A 14,239-nucleotide genomic window follows, 5' to 3' on the forward strand; every position below is an offset into this window, starting at 1 on the left:
AAACTACACTTAAAAGAAAACTCAATTGTATAGTAATATTTTAGTTGTGTTCTTTCAGTTCTAGTTGTTTTCTGCTAACTGGTTTGGGAAAAAAATGCCTGGCTGACAATAACTCATGAATTAGATAAAAGAAGAGTATTGTTATTATATATGGAAGAGAGAAGAGGAAGAAATGATCTGACAATTTCTGGGCTGTTATAATCCTTAGTGACTGTTCACAAAATGAATCTGTGAACAACTGTAGTATTGCCTTGTCTATAAAACAGTTAATTATAAAGTGTGTGTAGGATGTCCCTTAGCAATACAGATATAAGTAAAAAAGACAATGAAATTCCATGTATACATAATCTGCTAAACGTTCTTTGACTTTCTGTTGATATAATTAAATCCACATGTATTTGAGTTAATATTCTGTTTCTGTTTTTATTTATACAGTGCAAACTGGACTATCAGGCATGTGTCTTAGGAAAACAGATCTCTGTCAGATGTGAAGGGCGTTGTCCATGCCCATCCGATAAGACCACCAGCACAGGTAGAACTGCTAAGAGAGGTAAGTGAAGAAATTTGTTTACATTTTATATTAAATCCACTCTTCCTGGATATTTTGTAATAAAGGGTAATTATGAAGCCTGAAATAAATTTCAGTCTTTATACCTATGACTAGCTTGTAAAAATAATCTCTAGCAGCTTTTTCTCAGCTGGACCTCAATTATATAGAGAAGCCTTCCTTGGCTATTATCAAAACAAAGTGAAACATAAAGAACTGTTTATGTTTTATTTGCTCATGAATATAAAATCTCTAAAGAGATTCTTTTTCAAAACTATTAGGTTTAAAATATGTGAATTTAGTCTTATACTTTTCAGATACAGGAATTGTTCCTTAATTAAATATTTAACTACATACAAAATTGCCTTAGTATTGTTTTTTCAGTTTTTAATTTAAATTTTGTTTAATATTGTATGCATAGCAACTTAATTATTAAAAATTTACTTTTATTAATTAAAAATATATAATTCTATTTGTTAACAAAAAACTTTTATTTTCAATATCTAAAAAGAGGGAAAAACCAACTATCCACAGATGGATATGTGCATAAATAAAATATGATCTACATACACAATTAACATTTTTAAATGAGATGTCTAACCAGTATGAAGTGTATGTATTGTTGTGAATTTCAATGAAATATCATAATAAATTTTAGTAACTTGATACAGAGTGTCATGTATACTTTGTCTTGTCTTAAATTAATTACTGAAATTTTCAAAGTTTTGTGGTTTGTAATTGTCATTATACTTTAGAAAAGGTCTGCAGAGTACTAAAATCAACATTTGAGTTTGTAGTTGTTTTCTATTGTTTGTGAATTATCATGGGTGCCTATAGCAGAGATCTGTTCATTGTTGAACTTTTTCTGAAGCACTATAAATAATGGCTAAAAATATAGAAAAATATTATTTCAGATCAAATTTCTCTAATACTTACTATTCTATTTTGACTATGATGTGCAAGATCTCTGTATTACAACAAAATACTAAAGCTAACAAATTTATAGGAAGCAAAGGTTAATTTGGGCTCATGGCTCATTGGTTTTAGTCCATATCATTTCATATTACAGTACAGAAAACTGGGAAAATCAGGAAGAGTATTCACCTCATAGAAGCCAAAAAACAGAGAGCGAGAGAGAGAGAGAGAGAGAGAAGGTGGAGGAGGAAGAGGGGGAGGAAAAGGGGAGATAGACTCCCAAACTATTTTCAAGGGTGTATCTCTAAAGAACTAACTTCCTTCACTAGACTTCAGATATTTAATGTGAAAGTTTCATCACTGTCTAGTAACGTAACAGACTCAGAAGACTGAGTATTCCAACCCTAAACTTTGAAGTGACATTCAAAATTTAAGATACAGCACATAGTATAACTGCTGACCAATGTTTTAATCTTCTGTTGGTTATCTTATGCCTATTGTCTGAAACTCAGTGATGTCACTTATTTACATATCAGTCAATGAAGTCATCATTGAGATAAATATTTTAAATAAAATTATGTGAAGATTCGGATGCTCAGTTGAAATACCTGCTCAGTGTTATTGTTAGAAAGAAAATTAATTAATTTAAAATTGATCAGACATATTCCCAGTAATGTCAACATCTCCAAGTGTCTCTCTCACATGCCTTCTAGTAGTAGCCCTGTGCTTTAAATACTGCTTTTGTTGTGTCAGATTAGACTAGATTAGCATTCTAATTAGCAACCTTAATCACAATAGCAAGAATCTGGAAACAACCTAAGTGTCCCTCAGTAGAAGACTGGATAAAGAAACTGTGGTACATTTACACTATGGAATATTTATAGATTTCTTTCAACTGATTTTTTTAAATCGCTGCCTTCCTCACTCTGCTCCCAAGTGAATATATTTTTATAGAGTTTTAGCTCTGATAATTATTTCAGGCATTACATAAACCCTACTGTATTCAATATCTATTTCTTTCATTTTACATATAGACCACTAAAAGCTTTTGTAATGTCAGCTTCATAAGTGTTTTCACTTAAATTACCACAACCCTTCACCAAAATTTCTATTCAATAATATTTTCCAATTTCAGAATTACATTTGAATGAGGAGATGTGTCTTAAATGGTATCATTTTATCATGTTATGTCATAACTGTGATCGAATACCACTATGATTAAGTTAGGAAAGTTACACGTCTATAAAGTAGACCACCAACAAATAAACAATAATTGTTTTCTGTCACCTAAATTTCATTAGAGTATTTATATTAATATGTCAAAATGAAAACTTTTCTTAAAGTCCTACCATCAGGGGATAAAATAATTTGTGCTCAATTTTGTATCAAAAGAAATGTAAGAGGATTTTAAACTAATTCTGCTCTGACAGATTGTCAGGGCAAAGTAAGAACAGGATTTTGCCAGCTACTGTGGAAAAGCAGTACAGAAAATTTTGAATGTCATTTCTCTGCAGTGCCAAAGGCCAAGAGACACGGGAAATGTAAAACTCAGTTCAGTATCATTTCCAATCTTCCACCTGCCATTTATAGTAGAAGCAAGTCTTAGGGCGATGGTGCATTGCAAGAAATTCTTTATAATGTCATCTCTGCTATAGAAGTAGCAAGAAACTACTTTCTATAAAAAAAGTTCTTCAATCTTTCTCATCCTTACTCTGAGGTCAAATTGATATCACACTAGGTTTCCAGTTTATTAATTGCAAAGTGAACCTTTTAAATTTGCTTGAACTATATCAAAACTAATAACATAGTTTATTTTTTATAAAGTACCAGAAAATACAGTTCAACATTATTCTCTAGAAGTCCATTCAGGTTACATAAGTTGGTCCAAACATTTAAATTTAAACATTTCAAATAAAGAGTTACAGATCATGAAGAGTTTTAAAATCCTGACTCTGACTATAGTCTAATGGGCATAAACAGGTCTTTCAGTACATAACTTCAACCTAATTTTCACTTATTTTATAGTGATTTAAGTTTTCCCTTCATTTAAGAACATCTGTAGCATCACCTAAGGAAACAGTTGCAAAGTGTATCATTTGAAATGTGTACCCACATTATTAAAAGAATGATGACATTTCAACTGAGTGTAAAGGACCATGGCATGTTATAACTAGGAATATATGAGGCTTATTGTGAATATGAATTACAAATAGGTCATTTCCATAACTTTTAAATATGTACAAAACATAATTGTCTATTTTGTATGAGACTTACAGATATTCAAGAATGATCTTAGGGGAATGCTTTATATTCTTGTAACTTGATGATATTTTTTTTCTCCCTGGGAATATATCTAATCGCAATAGTTCATAAGAGGGTAAACACTGTATCTATATAACTAAAGGCCTCTATTTTGTTATTCATTTGGTCTTTTCAGTTAAGGACATTATTTAGTTGACCTTTCACATTCTAACTGGAGCATGAATTGTGCCTCAATCTTACTGAATTTTTGGGTTAAGAAGTTTCCTTTTTTCACTTGTGCCCTTGCTTCACCCTCAGCTCTAGAGAGAATGCCTTCACACTATGTGCATCTGGTACTGTTTCACTGTTGTCCACCTTCATTGTAGCAAACAAACCAAGGTGCCAAGGGCATATGTCTTATTTTGCTCTGGCATCGTGGCGAGGCAGTGGTCCTGTGGTACAGACCTAGCTTTATACTGATACCATCTCTCCTGCAGATGCAGAGACGTTTGGGTGGTTTCTTTATGTTTCGCTTTGTTTTCATTTTCTTCCTTTCTGTTTATTCACTGAAACTCTATCTACTATCAGTCGCCACCTTCGTAACTTGTTAGTTAGTTAGTATCTAAGATAAAGTGTTAGTAGTGAATTTTTAAGTTCCTCAGGAATGGCGTACAAACACACATTAAGAATGACTTTATATCTTGGAACTGAAACCAGAAGTCAGGGAAAAATATATTTACAACCTAGTTTACTCGACAAAGAAACAGAATATGATAAATAGTCATCTTTTGATAAACTATGATGCAGTGGTACAATATAAAAAAAAAAAAAGAATGGAGAAAAGAGTATATGGCTCAGCACTTAAAACCACTTGCTTCCCTTCCTGAGGACCAGAGTTTAGCCCCCAATACCCACGTCGTATAATTCACAACAATCTGTAACTCCAGTTTTAAGGAATCAAATATCTCCTACTCACCTCACGTAGATACACACATGTGTGGCTCACACTTACATGGACACCACGCACATAAAGATAAATAAAATTAAAAGAGTTTAGAAGTGTAAAAACCTGTTTTCCTTTAGATTTTTAACTTTATCGCTTACTTTAATGGTCTCATAATTACTACTTGCACACTAGATGTGTGTTACACTGATTGCTTTGCTTTAACTTCTCAAAATAAATTATCAGCAACTTACTTTTTGTCAAATGAGCACCACTGTCCCATCATAATTCCTGTTGATTTGGCAAGATCAAGAACTCCCACTGTTAACCTTTGGCCAAGCAGTCATCAGTTGAACCCCGCAGAACTATGTCCATTAGTAGCATAGCAAAATTACAGCTTTCTGAATGATTAATAAGACACTCAGTTCATTTCTCTTCTAACTAAATTTTTTCCTTCATCGATTTTTTATAGGACACATTCTACAGAATACTATTTAAGAATAATAGTGTATTTATTCAAAAGATACTTTTTAATAAAAATGCACCAGAATAGGCTTAAAATCATCTCAGGGCATCATAGCATAGGACATAAGATAAAGGTGACACTGGTTACACTTGGGTCAGATTCAATTTCACTTGGTTTTGGTGAGTTCTTGCTCAGGATTTAAAGGGAGTTAACAGAACCTAGCTATTGGCTTTTTTTTTTTTTTTTTTTTTTTTTTTTTGCATTTGCATTTGCATTTGCCTTGTGTGACTGAAGGAATAGAACTATAGTAATAGAGCTTGGCAGTCTCAGCAACTTTGTCTATATTTCTCACTTTATGAGTAGATAAAAGGATGAATAGCATTATAAGTAGATTACTGTTTTCCCGAGAAACCTGAGTTTTCTAAGATGCATTTTCTGATCTACACTTGAATATTTTGAGCATTCCTCTGAGGTAATCTAAATGTCAGCCTTAAGAAATGCTAACTTATTACCCAAGCTTAGTGCAGATGATATTCAGTATAATATTTAATTCATACTTTTATTTCCAGAATGTGTAGATTTGCAGCAAAAAGACCACAGAAGCATAGCAGCAAAAACAAAATATCACAGTTGCATGATAAAAAGTCCCACATTTCTCTTCTTAAACATATAACTGAAATGAAGTGAAGCTTTTAATTAGACAAAACTGTTTTCACTAATGTCATTTATTGCTTCATTTCACAAATAATTAAAACATTTACATAGAACATAAATAGCATATATAATCTAAATATGTATATGTATATATACATATATAGAGAGAAACTTTATGTTAAGTGAAAATGTTTTTGCTTCTATATCACCTTTTTACACATATACACACATGTGTGTTTAGAGTGAGAGAAATAAAAAATATTTTTACTTAACAATTAGTCTTTTCTACTAAAGATTATTATCCCTATTATAAATACTATAATATTTATTATGACTTTATTTGTGTTTAATATGAAATTTTATACTATCCTTAAAATATAACAATTTAGCTTTTAATTTATCTTTACATATAGAATTCTGTATTGCTATTGTTGATATATATAGCATGTGATTATATATAACTATATAGCTACAGTCTATAGAATTCATTTTTAATTATTGAAACTCTCAAGCATTTACATTTAGTTAATATTAAAGGAATGTAAATTAATCATTAATCAGTAATTTATTTGCCTATTAACCATACAACTTTTTCCATAATTATGGCATTTCTCTTCCAGTGCCCTTATGAGGTACTCATTAAAAATGTATCTTTTATAAGCAAAAGCAATTATTCTGCAATAATCAAGGAATTTACCCATAGCCCGTCAGAAATCTTTTATATAGTAATGCATCAACAATTTCTGCCATGATTATAGATTATAATACCAATTCTATTTGCACCGAACATTTAGGCCTCTTCTCTGACATTTTCCCATTTATTTGAGAGATTTAAGAAGTAAGAACTATGGACTCCTTCGTAGCTCTTTACAAGACATTACAGTTATAATCATTATCGCTTCATGATTTCTATATCATTCTTCATCTAGAGTGTCAGAGGACAAACAATTTAAAGTGATTGAAAATGGTATTGTCTTCAAAAATCATTTAATTTGCTAACACATTTATTAAAAATTTCATCCATATTTTACTACCTGCAATGATCTCCTGCATTGTTTCTTGTTGTGTGACTTTCCTGGGAAACTTATAAATGTTTGTTTACCTAATATTTTAGGACTCTGTTGGGGTGACCCACAAATATTGTATTTTCTGGCTTTGAAAATGTATGTTCTTAATTTTTATCGGAAGCTGGCAGTGCAGCTGATGGATACAGGATATGTAAATGTCACTTCCTCATAGGTCTTTAAGTGTAAGGCAAACTGCCATCTGGAACCCATACAACTAGTTGAGTAAGGAATGTGGGTTTTTTTTTTAATCATCCTGAGCTGGTGGGAGGTCCAAGAAGATAAAGATGTAGGCAGATGCAGAGGGAGGGAGACAGAATGGAGCAAGGAGGTAGACAGAAATATGTGGAGAGACAGAGTACTGGAGAAGTCCCATTGAGTTAGTAGCTGGCTAAGAGATTGTGCCATCAAAAAGCAAACACCCTTAAACTATATAAATATCTCTGTGTTGTTATTTATTTACATTAATAAATTTATTTATTCATGTTACATCCTGATCATAGCCTCCTCCCTCTGTCCCACCCAGTCCCGCCCTCCCTCAGTCATCCCCCATCAACCCTCATCTACTCCTCAGAAAAAAGAGATTCCCCCCAACCCACCACAGCACATCAAGTCTCATCGGGACTGGGTGCATCCTCTTCCCCTGTGGCCTGGCAAGGCAGTCACACCAGAGAGAAGTGATGAAAAGGCAGACAACAAAGCTCATGTCAAATACCGCCCCTCCTCCCCTCACCAGGGGACTCACATGACACCAGAACTGCCCACCAGCTACAACTGTGTAGGGGGCCTAGGTCCAGTCCAAGCATGATCTTTGTTTCTTACTTCAGTCTCCACGAGCCCTCTAGGCCCTGGTTAGTTGACTCTGTTGGTCTTCTTGTGGAGCTCCTGTACACTTAAGATTAAACTGAATACCTAGAACAGGGTAGGCTTCCGGAGGATACGGGGGTGACTCTACCTGAGACTCTAGCAGGGGTCATGGAGACTAAAGAGGACATGCTCTAACTAGACAGGACTCCGAGAAGAGTGAGGGGAACACCAACCTACCCACAAAAACTTGGACTCACAATTTGCCTTGCCTACAAGATGTGAAAGAATAAAGATAGAGCAGAGACAGAGGGAATGTCCAACCAATGACTAGCCCAACCTGAGACTATGTGTCTTTAATAATAAACTTCAAGCAGGATCTGAAAACTCCTGCAATAGGATTCTAGAGGATAACTAATACCCCATAACTTAGAAAATGTTAAAATACACTAGCTTTGTGTCAGTTTGACGAATTGCCAAAAAAGGTCAATTAAAAGAGAAAAAGGACCATAAATTCTGTTTTCATTCTGTGCTCACTCAACTCTATTATTTCTTTACCCATGGTCATAAGCAGAATTTTACTAGTATGTACAATTTTGCACTTTAGAAATCTAATTGTATAATATAAAAATAAAATTTCACTTCAAAACTTGGTATACTAATAGAACACAATCTAAGTACTTCTTGTGAATTGAATAATGCTCCTTATCTGGTATTAAATAAAATTTTGAGTCTGAAACCTGGTTATAGAAATATGCAAAAAACATCACTCTAATTATAAAAACTTCTACAGATCAGGAGTACTAACTTTAAGTAGTACTAAAAATATTTTGGGTAAATATAAAAAGCCATATGGTAGGGTTAAGATGGATGTAGAGTGCTTTTAAGAGAAATATAATCTAAGGGATGGAGAAATGTTCACATAGTAAGAACAATAGCTACTCTTTCAGATGATGTGCCTGATCCCACAACCATCTTCATTATCTCACAAGCACTGGTGACTCCATCTCCAGGACATCTAATACTCTTTTCTGGCCTCCACAGGAACACATTCACATGCTGTTTACACACACACACACACACACACACACACACACACACACACAGCAACACACCTTAAAAGTATAAGTAAATGCGTTTCTTTTAAAAGGAGACTCATTCTGGTTCACTACTCACATTTCCCAGCTTTATGAGCTGGAACAATATTATCAAATCTTCAAGATGATTTGGGCAACAGTATCCTTAGCAGAACTATATAGACTCTGTAAATGAACACTCAAGAAACTAAAAGACTGGATCATTATGTATTATTTAATTTAACCATAATTTAATTACATCATATAAATATAAATGGCATAATATTATTTGACCATATAGAACAATTTATGCAAGGATTTTCATAGGTGTAAAATTTGAAGTTCTTATCCTGTAAAGTGATAAATCTAACATATTATACATTACTTTATAACTAGTGTGATTATTTTCTTTTGACACCATATCATACATATGTGAGTCTCTGACCCTGAAATTTTTAAGGTTTTATTTTTTAATCTACCTAGTTTGTACATCAGATTGAGTTGGTAGGATTTTTGACATCTTATTTTGTAATAATTGCATATTCTCCCTTTCTAAAACTTCTAATTTGGTTATTTTCAAGTATCTCAAGACACTAAGATATATTGAACGCATGAGGTAGGTAGTGTCTCACTCCTGCTCTTTTGTAAATTTAATCACCATGCACATTTTTCGGCTTCTATTTCTGTCTATGAGGTAAACTTATCCAATTCCAACCTACTTGCTATATGAACTCTTGAATTTATACATAGTTTGGGAGTTGAATTTGCTTCAAAGGAACAGAAGCAAGGAATAAGCATAATCTGACTAAGCCAACTATCTATTGAAAACATGCCATCATTCAAGTTAGCTAAGGAATAAGATATAACTATCTACAGATATGAATGAGACAGAATACTATTTCGGAATTATAAAACCGGAGCCAGCAGTCTCACAGGTGTGAAACAAGCTATTATTGCATGGGAAACAAAAGGGAGAGCCGCATGAGATTCCCAGGGAAAGTGCATTCAGTGCCACAGTACAACTGTTGGCCAATGCATTCTTTGCACAGGCTTCTCTGGAGTTCTTATTGCAGGAAGAGTTCTCACTGCCACGAAAATATTCAGTCAGAAACAGGAGCATTCAGTGAGGGTGTTGAGTTCAGGAGCCAGTTTTTCTGGTAAGACTACAATATTCTCCAGGAAAGGAACCCCTCTCTTCAACACACACACACACACACACACACACACACACACACACACACACACACACACACACACCACACACACACACACACACACACACTTTATTACATGTGAAATGAAAGGGCAATCTTTATATGCTGAAAAAGCATGTACCGAAATGTATTCTTTTGTCAATTGAAGAAGTGCTGACCTAGAATTTTAAGGAAAAATTCAATAAAATAGTATTTGCTTTAACTGAAGTCTCTCTCACTTAAAATGGCCTTAGTGTTTCCAGTAGAGGGCTCTCAGGAAAGAAAAGAAAAGAAGAGAAGAGAAAAAAGAAAGGAAGGAAAAGAAAAGAGAAGAGAAAAGAAAAGGACTGTTTGCCTGGCTGCTTTCAGTTAAACTACCTGATCTAATGTCTTTCTGAGGTGTGACATTTACCTTCAAGACCATTTCTTATGCAGGCGTTTGATTATATCATTCAGCTTTCAATAACTGAACTATATGGAACACATTCATTCCTACATAACACATTGCTTACCACATTCATCGCTTGGAAATCAATTGGCTTTCTTTCTTAGGTAAGAAATAATAAAGTTTTCCAAGTAGTTGCACAAGAGAAAGCAATCCATTATTACCTTTTACATCCAGAATGTATTCTATCATAGAAAAGATACAATGGGAATCAACATACGATAGCATAAAAGCTTATAAAATAATCAAGGCAATCATTCAACTTTGTCTACTGTGTGTGTATAATGGTGTGAATGCATATGACTATGGGTGTGTGCCTACACTCTGTATGAGGTAGCAGGAGGCTACCAATCTCTTTTTTTCTATGGTTCTTAAAACTCTTTTTCATAAGTGACAATGAGGAGACTCTGGGCCAATGTTTACCTCTCTTTTCCAGATTCATAACCATCGCGCTTTCTTCATGTCTACATATCAAGCCCTGTCCCCTTAGTGATTGAAACAATAAATGATATTGAATATTATGAAAGAATACTGTTATTATGCAGTTCAAATGCTGATTTCTGTACACCCCTCCCAATCTGGTTGTAATCATTGCTCTGAGAGTCTCTTGTCTCAATATTATATAATCACTGCTCCTTAATTGGCCCCTGATAAGCCAATAAAGCAGGTTCCAGGCCATCTCTGAGCAGAGGAGATAATAAGGCTAGACTTCTGCCTGCCAGCCAGGGGAAGAGGAGTTAGAGGAGGAGGTGGGGGATTGAGCCACAGGAGAGATCCAGGAGCCATCATGAGAGCAGGAACAGGGAGACCTACAAAGTGCAAGTATCTCTAGGAATGTACACTAGGAAGAAACCAGATTAGCTTATAGGGTTAAGAATAGAAAACTAACTGTCCAATTATTTGTAGTGTAGCTTATTATTAAACAAATATAAAAGAGTCTCAATTATTTGCTTGATAATTGGGTTAAGAGAGAAACTGAAAAGCAAATCCTTTTTTGTAAAAGTAACTTTAAGAACTGTATGTATATTTTGTGTGTCTTGTACATTCACAAGTATGAGAAAGTGCAATTAATAAATCAAATATAAGAAGTAAAAACATAGTTAATAATCAAATGGGAAAAACATAGCAGTATACTGTGTTAAAAAAAATACAAATGCATTCTTTCTTGGAGTGTCCATTCCACTGTATTCACCCTTTCTCTCTCTCTTTCTCTCTCGGAGATTACTCAGTGCCTACATAATGACTAAAAATAATTCAATATTGTGGGTTTAGAGCATCACTTTAAGTTATCAACATAAATGTCACTTGCACACAAGAACAGTGGCATGGTGTTACATATTGTATTTGGTGTGAACAAAAGCTACAGATTGACGAACAGGAGGGTAAGTAAACGCTGTGTGCATAGTGGAGAGAAGTGATTCCTATCTGTACTAGGATGCAGTCCGACCATTCAAGCTTTCCTTCTACTACTTCATATGACTTGCAGTTGAAAGCTGATAAAATGCCTATTATTTGAATTTTATAATTAATATTTTCGACCATTGTGAAGATTTTTTTGTTGCTTTTGTTTTTTGTGTTGTTTGGTTTTTAAAGGTATTCTCTCTCTTTTCCCCACTCTTTTTCATTCAAAAGTTGCATGGTTTCCATTCATAATATGACTATACATTAAAAAAACCTCCAGTACAGGGAAAAGGGAATTGGCTTTGGAGAACTTATCAAAGAAAACATTTTAAATAAAGTAACATAATCCCTAAAATGTTAGATTCAATGAGAGTATATTCTTTAAAATATCATTTTACTACTGGCAACAAGTTTTCGCTATTTGACTCTACTTTTTATAACCTATGTATGATGCTTACTTATGAAAACACTGAGAAATCTATTATTCCTTCATTGGTGATGATTGGAAGATTTGAAATGTTATTAAATTTCCTATTATTATAGGAAACTCTATAGTTCTTTAATATACTTCTCTCTATATTAAAATTTTTCTTTCATGAAATTTTTTTATAATGAAAAATTCTAAGTTGACTGTTTCCCAAATTATAATTTGATTCTGATTCAGTAATTTTTAAAAAACTAATATAAATGTCATAGAGTCTGATATGAGATTAAAATTTACAGTATGAAAATTTTAAGTATTGTGGAGATTGCTTTTTATCTTAGACTCAATATTTTCTGCATTATGACCTAGCAATTACTTTATGAGATAAGGGATTGAAGGGTTGTAGTTTAAAAGTAATGTGGTTTGATGTAAGGTTAACAAGGATAAATTTGTGGTATTTTTAACACAAAGTGACATGTTGCTTCTAGCTCCTGTATTCATGACATTTTTTTACATGATGGATTCTACACTTCAACTATGAAACAAAACCCAGCCCTGTTTCCTTATATTGCTATTAATATGTGTTTTGTTGGGGCAGTGAAACAAGTAACTGACACAATAAGTTGTTGAAAACAAGAAGTAAATGACTAGAAAGAACATATGTAGCAACAAGTACTGAAAAAAAACAGACATAAATTGGAAAAGAGAGAAAGGAGGGGCATAAGGCAGAGTTTGGAATGACAAAGGGAAAGTCAAAAGGATGCAATTATATTATAAATTAAAATAAAGGAAACAATTTTTAAAAATTAAAGCATGAAAAATAGTCACTGTCATCTATTATATGTATTTTTAATCAAATAATAGCTGTTTTTTTGCAATTAAATACTAAAAATTAAACTACACATTTTTTATACTATTTTTGTCTGGATGTCAAATAATTGTTCTCACAGAATAGATGCTGTAACAATGTAAATTTTCATTGACAATAATGTCAATATTTTCTTTCATCTATATGACAACTGAGATTCCCGTGTTGTGTGTGTGTGTGTGTGTGTGTGTCTGTGTGTGTGTCTATGTGTGTGTCTATGTGTGTATGTGTCTGTGTGTCTATATCTGTGTATTTGCTGATTTACTGAGTAGAAGACAAGATATGAAAAATAAAATGGAAAATGCACATATATATACACACACACATGTAAATATATATTCTGTGAATATATATGTATATATATATAATGCAAAGAAACTAACAATAACATACTCTGTGAATATATATATATCTACAATGCAAAGTAACTAACAATAAATAAGGCCATATCTTTTATTTAGTTTCTTTATATTTTTCAATTATATGGTGTTTTATTTTTTGCAACTTTAAATACATTCACTCTTTTCAATTAAAGCAAATTATTATGTTTATATATACATATGATTTACTGTATTAATTACATAAAGTATAAGTACTTTCATTTCTATTATATTATAATATTTATAATATACTAAAGTATATTAAAACCTGTTATATACTTGGCAAAGTTTGAATACAATTTTAACATTATGTCTTATTTTTTATTTTATCTAATAATTCTCAGGCAAAACATGCATGAGGTAAAACATATTTTAAAATACCAAAACAAAACCAGTAGCATATAAATGTACAGACTAATTTAGACATCAAATCAGAAGTCAGGATGAGGAGCTGAAAAAAAAGCATTTCCCGTAGATCCATGATCACTTATCAAAATAGAAGTGTGAGGCCCACACCAGTGAAGGACCTTATAAAACTTAGCAGTAAGTATTCAGAAATCTGAGAGGAGCAGAAGGGATGTCCCTAACTTCCAAGTACAACGTGCAAACATGACTCTTTCAGTTCCTAGTTGACATTTAATTGGTTCTGGAGTGAACTGTAAGTATAATGAAAGAAATGCATCAAAGGTCTTCACACACAGATTCCCTGTCTGTGCTACAGAAGTGCCTGGGTCTTTCCTCTGCTTTATAATCACTTAGATGGTACATGCCACTCTGCTTTGGCAAAAGCCGAAAGCTTAACAACATGAAATAACACC

The 14,239-nt window shown here is 33.0% G+C and overlaps 1 protein-coding gene across 1 annotated transcript in view; it reads left to right on the forward strand.

Annotated features, from left to right (window-relative positions):
- The window catches only part of Spock3 (SPARC (osteonectin), cwcv and kazal like domains proteoglycan 3), a 404,228-nt gene that overhangs the window by 293,758 nt on the left and 96,231 nt on the right, over positions 1 to 14,239 (forward strand). The window contains exon 6 of the mRNA XM_051169561.1: positions 436 to 550. Coding sequence (XP_051025518.1) covers positions 436 to 550 — 115 coding nt within the window. The remainder of the gene's footprint in view (positions 1 to 435; positions 551 to 14,239) is intronic.

The sequence above is a fragment of the Acomys russatus genome, chromosome 27 (genome assembly GCF_903995435.1).
Source record: "Acomys russatus chromosome 27, mAcoRus1.1, whole genome shotgun sequence".
Classification (NCBI taxonomy): domain Eukaryota; kingdom Metazoa; phylum Chordata; class Mammalia; order Rodentia; family Muridae; genus Acomys; species Acomys russatus.